We start from the raw sequence: 14822 nt of genomic DNA, 5'->3' as shown, positions 1-14822 counted from the left end.
GGCCTGTTTCCAGATGAAAACCATCTGTGGAGGTTGACTTTACAAGCAGGCCATTCAAATTAACCATCTGAGAAAGAGCGAGGGGGGAGACGTTGGGGGCTGGTAAAAGTCTCTCGAAGGACATGAGAGAAACGATTCTACAACAAAGAAAAAAACGATGAAGCAATGAAGGAGCGGACTCGAAAATGTGCAAGCTATGGGAACGTTAATCCATTCATCCATTCACCCCCCCCCCCCTCCCTCCACCGCGTCCTACCGTCCTGAAAAGGTAGCCCGTACTCCATCGCCATGCCCCCCTCAGAGAGGAGAGCCGCCTTCTCAAAGACCCTCCTCGGTTCATCTCTGGAGAGCTCTCACTGCTCGCCGTCCAGCAGTGTAGTTCCCTCTGTGGAACCTCTCCCTTTCTGTCTGACAGCGGAGGAGGAGGAGGAGGAGGAGGAGAAAAAAAGAAGAAGTTCTATTTCGGGCCGCTGCATGCTCCGGCTCCGACCCGACTCCTCCACAACGCTGCTCGTTTCTGTCTTCTGCCCACTCCCGTCTTCTTCTCCCTCCCTCCTCTCCCTCTGTGTGGTGACCACCCCAACCCCCCCCCAATCACATTATCTCTCCCCCTCATATTCAACTTTTCCCTCCCTCCCCCTTCTCTCTCTCTCATCTGTGAACGGACCTAAACTGCCAACCCTTTCCTTCTCCTCAGGCGAACATGTGGGGTCTGATGCATGTTGTTACACACAAACAGGCGCACACATAAATCAGCTGATCCACCACACTGTGTGTTAGGTCACGGCCGGTCAAAAGTAACTTTAAAATCTGTGTTTTTGAGCAATGATGGACTTCAATACAGTGTTTGAATGTAATTGCATTTAAGTATGACTTAGTAATGTGTATATTCTGAACTTTCCTTTAATTCATTAAGACTGTTCAACTGTTCCAACAATTCTTCGAGGAAAAATTGGCACCTGCAACTTTTCAAAGGTACAGCTTAATCTTAAATTAGTTAAAAACTTCAAGAAAGGAATCAACGAAGCAGATCGAGCAGCAGACCGACCGAGGGAGAAGCCGATCCAGCGAAGCGAGCGTTGCCGGTCATAAGATGAATCTCTTGGACGCTCCGAGGCGATGGAGCGAAGGCAAACATCCCCCCAGACGTCACGGCGTAACCACACAGCAAATGCCCATGACCAGACAGTAGCAGCTGCACTCAAGCATGCACTCCACCGCACGCCGTCTTATACAGACGTGATCACACAGTATACGCCCGAAAACGCAAACTCATTCAATCACACACAAGCTCATAATCACCGTGTGTTTCGCTCTCTGGCCCTCAGTTAAGGTGCAGACCAAATTATGAGCTTCGAGGGGAAAACTGACGAGCCGTGCAAAAAAAAATAAATAAACTGTCTGATATGAAGCTGCTGGGCGACAGAGGAGAAGCGTGTGCTCTTAGGTACGTCGCTGTCTGAGAAAAAACTCAAGAACAACACAGGGAACGCCAACACACACACACACATTTTGGAGAAAGTAGTTATACGCCTTTGTGTAGTAACTCTAAATCGGTCACTTGATCCTTCCTTTCCCAGAAACAAATACAACTCACAGGAAGTTATGTCATAGACGACTGGTGCCGAGCGAGTCCAAGGCAAACACGGAGCCACGATAACTGGTTCATTCAAGTTCCATCAATACACATAAAACCCCCATACGAAGGCTTGGGGGTTATTATTACCCATCAATCCCAGGGTGTGTTATTTTTCAATATATCTAGCGGCAAATTATACTTTGCAACAGGCCGATTTGGACTGTTTTTCACAAGTTGTTCATATCTGCTACTGTACTTCTGCCCGTGTCGTTTATGTCCCAGAGCAGGACGTGGTGTCCCCTTGAGAGAAAAGTAAGTGTGTGGAGCTTTGGGTGGTGGATGGGAGTTGAACATATCCCACTTTGATGCAGGAGAACAGGGATCCCCTCCCTTCACAGCCCTGCAATTATTATGTCATTGAACCTAACGGCAATCCTTCCCTAAGCTTCCCTGACCATATTTGATCTGTCATAACCACAATCCACCCCCAACCTGGACTATACTGGTGTTGCCATGCACACATACTGTGGGATACTGCGGCAACAGCGATATACTTTTGCACTTTCTTCTGACGAATGTGCTTATTGGGAGTCGCTTTGGGTAAAAGAGTCTGCTAAAAGCCCTAAATGTAAATGATAATGCAATAATTACATCATTTGAATTTTTCATGCAGTCAATTAACTGTTTAGTTGTGAAAAGAAGGTCTTCTGCTTTGATATGACAAATTATTGATCCAGGAAATCCTGCCTGCACGTCTGTTTTCTATGAACACTTGAAACTAAGAGCACACTGAGGGTTCTCAAAGCTGATCTATTGTTGCAAAATTGCTTCAAGCAAAAACTATTTAAAACCCATTATAAGTAATAGGGATATATGGGATTCATGTCAAATATCTTGTGTGATTTGTAATATTTTGTGAAAATGGGGATTTAAGAGTCTTCAAGTGTGTTAAAGACCTTGTGAACTCTGTAGCTTACCTTTGACCTTTGACCTTCCTGCCTGTATGTGTGCACCCAAGAGGAAGAAATAGAAAACTTCCCGTTACCTCCCGTGGACACTCAGACTTTAAACTATTTCAGAGTCTCATCTGCTGTAAAAGAAGTACAGCTGTCGCTCAGCTCGGCTGAAACGCCTCCATCCGCTCACATATTAACACAACTCCTGCATCAAAGACGTGATCCGTCTGCCGGTGTCACAGACGCAGAATAATCTGCTCTTTCACTTCGGTAATGGAAGTAAAACAGATGGCTGGACCTGAGGGGGGGAAAAAGTGAGTGAAGTTGAAACTCACCATGGTGTCTACATGTTTGAGAGGGAGGTCACTGCTCGGTGCCTGTTCGGAGAGAAGAGAGAAACAGGAAGTGAGTTCAATACCTGCAACAATTTTTAACTCAAAAACGCACGTTATGTCGCATCAAGTCACTCCGAGTTGTGTGGAAGTTTCACTCAGCGCCATTCTTTGCCCTAATGTGGCCTGGAGCGGAGCGGGGCTCCACCTTGAATGCGTGGGACCATCTATAATCCCTCTCTGCAAATATTTACACAAAGAGACAAGTCCAGAGCCAAGACCGGAGAGCCCATCCGTGGAACTCTCTTTTTCAACACCATATACAGCTATGGAGGGAGAGAGAGAGAGAGAGAGCGAGCATCGGGCCAACAGAGACAGAACGGGAGAGAGAAACAGGCGACAAAGAAAAGCAGAAGGGGTCGGTGGGTGTACGGTTCAGTGGGAGGAAGATGAAGGTGAAGAGTGATGATGATGATGTCATGAGCTTGTGTGGGCTCGGCCAACCGCAGACTGCCACACACGCAACGATGTTACTACATGAGGCACAACATATTCAGTGGATTATAAACACATCAGTCGTATCTATATGTAGCAGAGGACAGCAGATGATGAGTGGCACTTGGAGCTGTATATATTGTATAGACAGAAGACTGCATCCTCACTGACCGGCCAGGATTTATGTAAAGGCGTTTGAAGAGTTTGAGCAGGTGCAAGGATGCCAGGCATTTGTGCAAAATATTGATTTTCTTTTGTGTGTCTAAAAGACAATATTCCTGCTGAGCTGTACATGCCGGATGAAAATCCCAATTTCACTAATATTCCCCTTTTACTCTGATTAACGATGTTAAATGCCCCCATAACGTATGTCCATTTACCTCCTCTTCCACCTACAATCATGTAGCTTCCCTGGTGGAGCCTCATTATCACCAATCTGCAAGACGCATATCCTGAACCCGCTGGGTACAAGTCCAATGAATGCTCCTAAAACCCCAATTATATCAGCATTTTCCACATTTCTTAATTGGAAAATGCAAAAACAAAATGTTCCATATCGTCACACGTAAATCACAGGACACCCAAGAGTAATGCTGTTAGATCGTAAGTCGGATCGACACCCTCCATAGTAGCAGCGTCCTCCGTGGTCGGGACGACTGGACGGAGAACAGAGCTTGTGTCCAAGGCTTCACTGGAATATAAACAGTAAATGCAAAGGGTCAATTATAGTCTGGTGTGCAGGCCCCAGAATACAGACGGAACGACCAGACTAAACCACCAACCAGGGAGAGAGGGGGAGCGAGACTTTGGATTCACCCTAAACACGAACAACAACGTACAACATTCAAGAACAACCAAAGAATAAAGGGAACGGTGATTCGACAATGCAAAGCCAAGGCAACGCAGCTGTATAGTAAAAAGGTGTGTAACAGTGTTTTTGTTGTTTTTGCACTTCAGGCAAGTGAAAGACAGCGTTGCTCCAAAGAATGAAGCGAGAGGAAACACCAGACCGATGTTTGGGCCTCTAAATGCAGACTGCGGATTTGCTCGGAGGTCAACGTTCGCAGCCGCAGGCATTCTCACACAAATAGAGCCTATTGTGCGTTCACCCAGAAAAACACACACAATCCCAGACACAAACAATTGTCACATTGATATATATTCTGACATGTGCGTTTCCGTTTTGTACAATTGCAGCCAGATGGCCAGAGTGTTGTTGATGGCGGCTTGCAACTAAGTCAGACAGCATGAGAAAGCCCGAAAAGTTATGTATCAGCAAAAAACGTCCCCAGAGGGAGCGTTTGCAGTTTGGCTTTGCTCTCTTCAAAGGGAACATCCGAAGGGGAGCTGCAGCGCTGAGGTCACTAATGGTGTCAAACAAATCAAGACGGTTCCTGCAAGCGGCGCGCAATAAATCTCTGGCGAATCAATTCAAAGACAGAGAGATTGGGACTTCTATTTCACTCCCGTGATGAGAATCCGCTGTGTCACAGTGACGTTCGGATTCCAGCACAAGAGGTCGATCCCCACGGCCCGGGACTGTGTTCAGAGTCGAGTGGATACACGCTGGTGACTAAGAAAGCTGTCTTGTGAGTGATTTGAGAGGAGGAGAGAGTCCGGAATAGAAGAAGCTTTCGTAGTTCCCATGGTAACAAACTGTCAGGTGGAAATAAACAACACAGTACAGGGAAATGCATAAAGGAAAGCTATTGGGACTGACTAACGCTAGCATGCTAGCTGTGTTAGCGTGGCGACTAGCACCACAAATAGTCCGAAAACCAGACTCATTCTGAAGGATTAGGATTAGGGGATCTGGTTAGGGGATCAGGGTTAGGGGATCAGGGTTAAGGGATCAGGTTTAGGGGATTTGGGTTAGGGGATTACGATTAGGGGATCAGGCTAGGGGATCAGGGTTAGGGGATTAGGATTAGGAAATCAGGGTTAGGGGATCAGGGTTAGTTGTATCACTGTATAGTGTAATGGTGTAATCTATCACATCATGGACATGACCTTGATCATTTTTGCTTATTTTTATAGTGTAGTTATTTCACATACCAATGTCTGAATATTCTTATCAATCAAAAGTATTGTTTTTTTCTTGTCTACTTAATTATTCCACCATTACATTATCATCAGTGGTATAACATGTTCTTAAAATGACAAGAATATCGCAATTAAAAAAACATTTATTTTATTTATTTATTTTCTTCTGGATCATTTTTACATCCTCAACTATTTGTTTTGCTCATGTTTTGCTAGCATGGTAGCAACAGCAAGAACACAGCTGTTACATCTGTGGGTGCTAACTAGATAATGACAGTGTGATCTCGTTTAACTCAAATCTATCTATTTATAGAACACCTTTCATACAAACTTGAAGGAGACTTAAAAGAAAATTGAAACAAATAGGCTGATAGTGAATTACTGGACTTCTCCAAATAAATCAAGCTAACATGAAGGTTTGTTTACCTGCTGGGAACCTGCTTTGGTGTTTTCTAGCACCAGGATTCCCAAACCTAAGCAGCTAAGCTGATGACCACAATGTTTTTATGACCAAACCGAATGATCGCCAAACCTACAAAAATAAAGACCCAATCCAATAGCTTTATTACCCTTTTAGGTAGCACACAAGTAGTCCCCTCCGAGATGAACACGCAGCTTATTCACAGACGAGCTATAATTACAAGCCGCTGCTTTCGAGTCGGCTTTGTTACTCGTGTTCAAGCGTTCTGGAAACCGTCGCACGGAAATGCACGGGCCGTGGACGCGGCCACGTGTCTGCCTCCTCTAAGAGCAGCGTACCAGAGTGTGACTCTCACCCGCAGCTCTTCATCCCTGCCGAAAACCATGTGCTTTCTTTCACATGAGCACAGTGGCTCCTTTGACCAATTTACCAAATTATAGCCCGCTCCTTTAGGAAGGCAGAGGTAGCCGTGCCTGCTGGGAGTTTCCCTCCTGAGTGGCGGGGATAAACGTAGCCCAGAGCATGGGCCTCCGGGGGAAATGACCCAGGGCTAAATATACTGCAGTGCATCTTTAGAGCCAGAGACACAGCCCATTAAGCTCGGCACGGCCGGCTCCGTGTGGACAGCCGAGCGGTTCAAATCACCGCCTTTGGCGTGTACGAGTGTGGGTTGTAGACGAGGGAACGGGAGAGAGTATTTCTCTGTGAGACGAGACAGACAGCATTGATTCGCTGTTTACGTTCTGTCGGAGCGCTGAGCGTGCGATAACTGATGCGTGTGTGGAACTGAAAGAATGAAAGAAAAATGTGATTGTGCGTTTGCTAGACTCTATCTGTCTCCCTCCTTCTACCCTAAGTGGCCCCCGTACAGTTTTAGAACAATTCTTTAGAAAAAAAAAACCAACAACACAGCATCTGGGCTGGCAGCAGGCACCGTGTCTACTCTTATGTTTACACTCTGCATTTTGGACAATGGCCCACACTGGGAACTTGAGACGGCCTTAAACGAGCCTCGACGTGATTTTATTTTTGCTCCGACGAGGAGAGATGCAGCCGTCGCTGCCGGTAATGAAGATAAATGTGCGACTGTGAAGCCGCCGTACTCTAAATCAACGTCAACGTGCCTAATTTCATCTCAAGGACAGAAAACTCATTTTGACAGCGTTGTCTCACGTAGGCGACTCATGATAAGTGCCAAAACAGGCAGGATGAGCAAATGCATAAAAATCTAGACAGCGTTTTGCTTTTCCAAGATGTCATTTTAATGTCAAGAAAATGACATTTTCACATGAATTCTGATCTGGTTTTAACCCAGTAAAGAAAATAGTGAATCAACATTGAAACAGCACTGGTACTGTGAGATGAACTCTTGCATCATCACAGACTGACAGACCGGTGTGACACCTGCAGAGGCCCCCAGCTGACGGATGTCCAACAGCGCCTTCTAGTGGGAATCAACACAACCTGCAGCTCTCATAATGATGGTTTACCTGAAGGACCTCAGAATCCAATCAGACTGAAGATCCATGAAAGGTCTAAATAACGCTCATTGCTTCAGTGACAGAGCGTCCCGGGTTTCTCTACTTTTAGGACGTGGGCGAAAACTGTGAATGTGTTTGTTTGACTTCAAAGTAAAAGTGCAGCTGTTTGGCAAGAGCCCCAAAACATACTTTCCCCTCTAGTGGCTGCCCTAAAAAGGCAATCGTGCTCCACGAGAGCTGAAGTCGCCCCAGAGCCAATTCCTGTTTGGTTTCAAAGATCCAGAGTGTAGTGTTGAAAAATGTTTGTAATGTCTGCCGTCACCTGCGAAGGCTGTTGGTTCACTGTCGTTTTCAGTGTAAATAATCCAGACAATCAGGGTTCCTCTCCTTATTTACAAGCACATAGTTAACTCCTATATGAGAGTAACACCAGCTCATAGCCTCCCATTATACTTTAACTGTATTATAATTGTATTTTTTTTTTCACAATTCTCCTTAAATCATTCATTTGGAGCATTTTGTTTGAAAATCATTAACATATATGATACCTCTAAAAGTTGATAAACAATAACATTCACTTATGGTGCAGCCCTACTTCATCAGTCTCCATCACACACACACACACACACACACACACACACACAGCTGTTCCTCTCTCATGCTCCGTGCTCCTTCATCTGCAGCTTTCACACAGCCATGTCCCAGAAATGTAAACATGGTGCGGGGGGGTATGCAGGGTTCGGGTTTGAGTGTGTGTGTGTGTGTGTGTGTGTGTGTGTGTGTGTGTGTGCTTATTCCTGTTCCCACTCCCCTTGGAGGTACAGAGGGGGGGCGGCTTTTGAAATGCCAGGGATCCCTTAGGTCCAAGGGAGAGGAGAGTGGACGTTCCTCACTGTGGGAAAAAAAAACCCTGAGCCGTCTGTGACCCGAAACCACCTCTGCCTTCTCCATGTTTCTCACTCCGCCCGTCCTCGCTGCTACTGATACGGACCTCACCGCTCACTCTGTTATGTAACAGAAAGCCCTCTGCAACATGTGAGAGAGGGGGGACTCTAGAAATGCATCTGCCAACTATTTTTACTCCTTATGCATGTGTGTGTGTGGTGAGAGGGTCTACTCGGTCACAACCACACACACACACACACACACACACACTTACTAAACTAATCGCTTTTTCTCCTCCACTCTTGATATTTTAACTCTCCATATGTCCCAATATGGTATTAACACGCTCCATGTAAATAACCTAGAAGAATTAATTGTGGTAGCCTTATCTAGACGATCTGCTTTCATTTCTGTGATCTCGGACTTCTCATGCATATGAAATCTCAGATGTGAGATGTTCTGTACTCTGATCTGTGGGTTAGCAGCACAGATGTATAAAGAGAGGTGAATGCAGCGTTGGAGGCGGGGTCCCGTTCGTCCTGTGAAAGATGCTCGGCGGCGCGAAACTTCAGAGATACGATGTGATGTTCCACATCCATGGGTCCATAGAGCAAACGCACTGGCGTTGACCTTTAACCCCGCCTCCCAGCCCTCCGTCTCGGGCTCCTTCACGATAACAGATTATATAAAAGAACTCTGCTGTTCAAAGAAAAAATAAAAACTTCATTCCTCCAGAATCTCCCGCTCACTACCGGCTCTCTCTCCCCCCCAGAGTTGCATCAGAAAATTTCCCCAGACATTCTACAGCTACATTGAAGTAGAACAAACCGTAAAGCTGGAGATATAAGTAAGTGTATAGAAAACCACCTATAACCAGCCATCCTATCCATCTTATTTCACATTTTCTTACTACTACATGTGCAACCCCAAAACACTCCTTGTCATTAACACAGGGGTCATTTTAGGGATTTTAATAAACAGCCAGTGCTGCCGTTTCTTTTAGTCGGGCAGATGAGAAAGGTACTAAAGCATGGTGGCAGTAACCTCTTCATCCATCCGCCATGTGACAACCAGCAGGTGCAGATACAAACTAATGGTGATGGTGGTCCTCTAGATGCGTATTTAGAGCATAGCGTGCAGACGTGTCCATTATGATAATAGGTCATAGTGAATAGGACTGTGATTATTTTGCAATTGCAACACCTAACTTTGTGGGATGACTTCATAAAAAGTGCAGTTTACGAGCCACGGTTTGCTTGTAAGTCAGCAACGCAAACCGACAGGCTCAGTTATATTTAAACCATGAAACACAAGTGTCTGCAATTTACACGTTTGAAATTAACTTTTTGTGCGTTTCTCCGAAGAGATATGAGCGAGACTAATTGGTTTCATCGTTATTTCACTTTTGAAAATGGTCGACGCACAAAAGGCAAGGACATAAATTGCAAAAAATACGTTCCAGAAATTGAAAGTGTTGAGTTTTAAGATTCTATGCATTAGAAATCATTAAGAAATTGCCTACTTAGGTAATTGCCTAATAAAAGCCCTGTCAATTAATGGAGGAGTGATGGCTGTGTAGCATGTGGGTCATTAATCTTGTCAAAATAAGATGAAGAAAATGCATCAAAGTGACTTTCTCACTTTGAGCCAGTACTTAAGTGGCTCATTCTATCTTCCCTGTGAGCAGAAACCTGCAGGGAAATGATTTTCACCGTGACGTCTTTGGTCGAGCACCCTTGGGTCTTATGTAATAAACACTTGATGTTGCCGGGTCATCACATAGAACACATAACGCTAACGCATGACGGCTGACTCTTAGTTCAGTAATAAACAGGTTCTTTATGGCCTAGTTTGTACATTCCCATGGAACTGGGATCAAATTGTATATTGTTACAGGATGCCTGGTTGGTGCTTGTATACACAGCGTAATACAGGGCACATCAGGGAAATATGTGTGGTTCTAAACACAGCGCTAATTGGACCACATCTAGACCATCTTTGCCTTGCAGTTACTCATTACTCAGCAATGTCCTGGCCCTGTTCCCCCACTACACAAGACCTATAAAAAAAAGAAGCTGGATGACGTTGGTGTTAGTGGTTCATGGCTTTCTGAGTGTGTGTGCATATCTTTGCTTGTGGCTGCATGCATTCTTTATGTGTGTTTCTGAGGGGGGGCATGTGTTCAGATGTGCAGTCTACGTCACCAGAATCCCTAATATCTCCCTCCTCCGTCCCACCATGTGGGCTCTGTGGTTGTGCAAAATAAAACTTATTCCTGGCAGCGCTGGATCAGCATGAGGGCACGTCTGAGGAATGCTCCCAGCATGCTTTACAGCCGGCCGTGCACATCCGAGTGCAAAAGGTCTGGTTGGGGGGTTAGTTCGTCATCGCCGCTGGGTGGGACCTTCCAACTACAAAGCATCAATTACAATCAACACAGCCAAAAATCTCTGTGTAGATGCCGTAGTTACTAACAGCTTTCTATATTTAAATCATGATTACATTATGACGAGAACTTTGCTGGTGCAGCGAGGAGACCAGTGTGTAGCATTTCAGGGATCTATCAGCAGTAACTGAATATATTATTCGATATTTCATTAGTGTTTAATCACCAGAAACTAAGAATTGTGATTTCAGTGCTTCGAATGAGCCTTTCGTATCTACGTAGGGAGCAGGTCGTCTTCACAGAGTCTGACATGTTGAACCGGCAGGTTTCTACAGAAGCCCAGAATGGATAAACCAAACACCGGCACTAGCAAGAGCAATTCAGATTTTTATTTATTCTGTGAAAGTGCAAAAACGTGAGCTGCGGATGATAGCCGCTGTTTGACTTCTGTTGCTCCTATATTAGTGTTACTATGGTAATAGTGGCTGACAGCAATCTGCAACCCAACAGCTAGATGCTAACGTAGATGCTAAAGTCCTATAAGATGTCCCTTTAAGTCTCGCCAGAAGTACGTTCATCAACAGCATCACAACAGACAATTTATCAGATTTTGCACAGCTCTTTCAGGAGCCACAAACTGTTTTCCCAAACTTCCCCTTTAAGAATTTAAGAAGTCGTTAAAGTCCCCAGAAAAAGGGAAATCTGAACATCTACAATCTACAAGGTGGTGTGATAGAATCTAAAGACCTCCAGTAATAAATTATCCTTGTGGTGAGTGATTCTGAAAGCCGTTCAGCTAAATATAGTCTGAGAGAATGATTTTTGTAATCAGTCACTTTAATGTACAATTACAAAATATATTAATCCTGACAAATGTCTACTATTGCCATTTTTATTGAACTTGTGTTTAGCCAAAAGACACAAATCACCGCTTAGACAAATTAAAACAGTTAAATGGAAAGGCAGCACTTGTTATTCTTATGCTGAGAAACAGCTCTATTAAAATATATCACATTTTCATGCCGTTCAGAATGGAACATCATCATCGAAGTCATAAAGCAGGGTATTTTCTTTGTAGCTCGTCCCATCGGGAATGGAATGTCCGGATTCTCAAAAGAAACATTTTTCTCCAAACACTTTTCCACCGACCAGAGTTAATATATGGTCGACGTTTGCAATCGGCGTTGCACCTGACTGGGGCGGTAAATCACGTTGGTCTTGTTGGCTGAAAGAATTCACCAAACAAGGGGCTGAGGAGAGCGCTCCAGTCCCTGCTGCTGGGGACACTGGCAGGCATGCAGATCCCCCAGAGGGCTAACATGTGAAATGACTTTCATAGAACTTGAGTACAACAGAGCAGGTCCTCACCCTCGCTCAGCTTCTGCTGCATAAAAGCAACCTGTGATCAGTTTGTATCCATATTAATATCTCATATTTCTCCAGTGGCAATGTCGCCCATGCTTTTTAGGTATACCCTTGAACGCCTGTTTTCTCTCGCCTCCTCTCTCCTCGGTGGTAAAGGTAAACATTTTACACTTCAGTTCATCAGCATTTATGAGAGCAATCAGCACCTTTAATGCAGCCGCAAAAGCCTCTGGGGAAACTCCTGTTGGCAAGCAAGGATACAAGAGATAAAATGAAGGCAGATGCCCCGCACCTTATATTTCCTTTTTTTTTTAAACTGATAACGAGTGGGAAGAGCACATTGTATTCAATTTGGCAAAGTTGAGTAAATATTTTCTTGTTGTTTGACTACAGATGTGGTCATAAAAAGATAATGATTTTAGAGTCAACTTTTCGGGGTGAGTATTGGCAAGAACCTCACGATACGATACATATCACGATACTTTGGTCACGATACAATACGTATCACGATATTGCGATATAAATAAAGATGAAAGTACCTGTATATGTACATCAGATGATATTGATCAGAGGACAAATTCAATCAAACCTATTTCATACAAAACAGCCTCTCCATTTGATTAATTCCCATGAAATTCACTGGAAAATATTGCAAATAAAATGAAAAAGGATAAAGTAATGCATTCACAACACGTCTAAACATGAATCTTTTTAATTTTTTTAATCAATCTTTGGAGTTGAAAAATCGATATTGTATTGGGCAGCAAAGTATCGCGATATATTGCTGCCGTATCCATATTTTTATCCACCCCTATCAACTTTGCTGTAAGATTTTCGAGCTGCAGTTCAATTGACATGAGAATAAATGATCCGAGCTATCAGCAGAGAAGCAGCAGCATTAACAGACTGCAGGTCAAGTCAGTGAAGTGTAATGTTTTATGTCATATGGAGGCCAGCAGGTCTGCACAGCAGCCCTCTTACAAGGCCCAGAGAGGCCAGCCCACACGGCTGCACATCTCAAACAGATGTCTTCATGTAGAAAGCATCTAGATCCCGAAAGCATCTGCGGAGGATAATAACATGTTCTTGCTTGATCGCGGCCGCTTTTATGAAAGAAAAACAAGACATTTTGAGAGATGTTTTCTCAGCGAGTGTAAAAAGAAAAAAAAGTGTGCAGGGGATATTTGCTTTGGTTTGTCAGGCATCCAAAACCAGTTAAACACAACATAGGAGAACGAGCGCGAGCTGATAATCTCCAAGTCTAACACGGCCTCTAATGCTGATACCAAATAAGGCAATGGAGCAAGCATGGTTTTTATTGGCCTCGCAAAATCACTTTCATACTCAGACGCAGACTAACAGTGCGTCATCATGATATAGCGGCTTCAAGGACACAGCTTTTTATTCACCTTAGTTATCCCGTTCTTGTTTTCATGCCACAGCAGCCTATAGATCCCTTTTATGTTTACAAATTCAGCAGAACCGAATGACAGCTGAATACTGGTGAAGTCGGGGACATTTTCTGCTTCATTTATATATTGCTAAATCACAAGTTTGTCTCAAGGGGTCTCCGGATAATGGTTGAGAACGTGTAGGAACAACCTTGTTAGTGTAGCTGAGAGAAGGCCGTCACTTTCCAACCTTGTTTGCAATAATTCTGCAGCAGGAAGGAGCCAATAATGCCTGCTGAGCACATCCAGCATGGAAGCAATTACTAAAAAAAGGGAAAAAGTGTTACTTACCAACTCGTAGTTTGTTGTTGGAACACAAGATGAAGGCACCTAAAAACAAAAATAGAAATGGTCAGTCAAGGGAACATTTTTTTTTGGTAAACCTTGTCTTAAAAGTGCAACCAATGCAATTCAGCATAACATGCTAGATTTAAAGCTACACTTATATATATTTCTATAACAACTATGTTGAAAAGCCCACAAGGAATAATCACCAGACTATGAAATCCCTTTCAGCTATGGTTTAGCACCTTTCAGCTCGTTGTTTTGGTTTTACAGCCCGCAACTTTACTGTTTCTGGTTCATACTCCTCGCTCTCATCAACCTTACTTCCAGCAGCAGCAGACACATATCCCCAAAAACCACGGAATACATTGAATATGGACGTATCTGAAGAAAAATATGTTTCATAAATGCGTATCACACCTGCAGAAATGCACAATTCTATGTTGTTGTGTAATGATTGGTTAAGACAACTTGGTTGAAGCTAGAAAATAACATCATGGTTTGTGTTCAAATAATAAGGTAATAACAAAACACAGTGGTCTCCTTGGTGAAAGTCCTGTGTTTATCTGACCTATCCACCAAACCTTTCAACCTCCCTTAAAAGGACTTTCATGTTACACGTAACTTTCAATAACAGGCCCCCATAAACCAGACGCTGGGTGTCACTTGTTGTACTACATCACTTGTTGTAATACATCACTTGTTGTAATACATCACTTGCGCTGACTGAATGAAAAATGGGTTTTCTGTTTACAGCAGCTTGTTGTGATTCCCCCAAGTGTCCAAAAATCAATAACTGCAGCTTTAAATAAGGCTTATTAGGCTGGTTTATGATAAGTGCAGTGTATGCAGCACTTCTATCAGTAGGTACAATGTTGTTAGAAATGGCACACGTCAAGCTTTACCACTACAATAATGGCTACAGAACCCAGGAAAGCAACCACATTTAAGGTAATAGTTTTATGCACATGCAATAACCTGACAGAAAAGATGAATTGTTCATCTCCCCAACTAGATAGTCAGACCTCATGATCTGTCAAGTGCCCGGGCTAATAAGATTCCCCTCTGACAGTTTCCAGCATCATTCTATGAGCTCATAGCAACAGCATGAGGACGGAGGCTCATAAACAGGAAGAATATAAT

The 14822-nt window shown here is 43.8% G+C and overlaps 1 protein-coding gene across 12 annotated transcripts in view; it reads right to left on the bottom strand.

The window, feature by feature from the left end:
- tns1b (tensin 1b) overlaps positions 1 to 14822 on the bottom strand; it is a 140313-nt gene that overhangs the window by 49724 nt on the left and 75767 nt on the right. For 11 of the 12 annotated variants that reach the window (XM_084023389.1, XM_084023386.1, XM_084023387.1 and 8 more), the window contains exons 4-5: positions 13686 to 13724; positions 2871 to 2912 (exon numbers count right to left, since the gene is read on the bottom strand). In XM_084023389.1, the coding sequence (XP_083879515.1) occupies positions 2871 to 2912; positions 13686 to 13724 (81 nt within the window). Of the gene's footprint in view, positions 1 to 256; positions 380 to 2870; positions 2913 to 13685; positions 13725 to 14822 lie in introns of those variants that run through there. The other variant, XM_084023392.1, reaches the window with a different exon arrangement.

The sequence above is a fragment of the Eutrigla gurnardus genome (assembly GCF_963514095.1).
Source record: "Eutrigla gurnardus genome assembly, chromosome: 12".
Lineage (NCBI taxonomy): Eukaryota > Metazoa > Chordata > Actinopteri > Perciformes > Triglidae > Eutrigla > Eutrigla gurnardus.
This window is presented reverse-complemented; position numbering and strand designations above follow the sequence as displayed.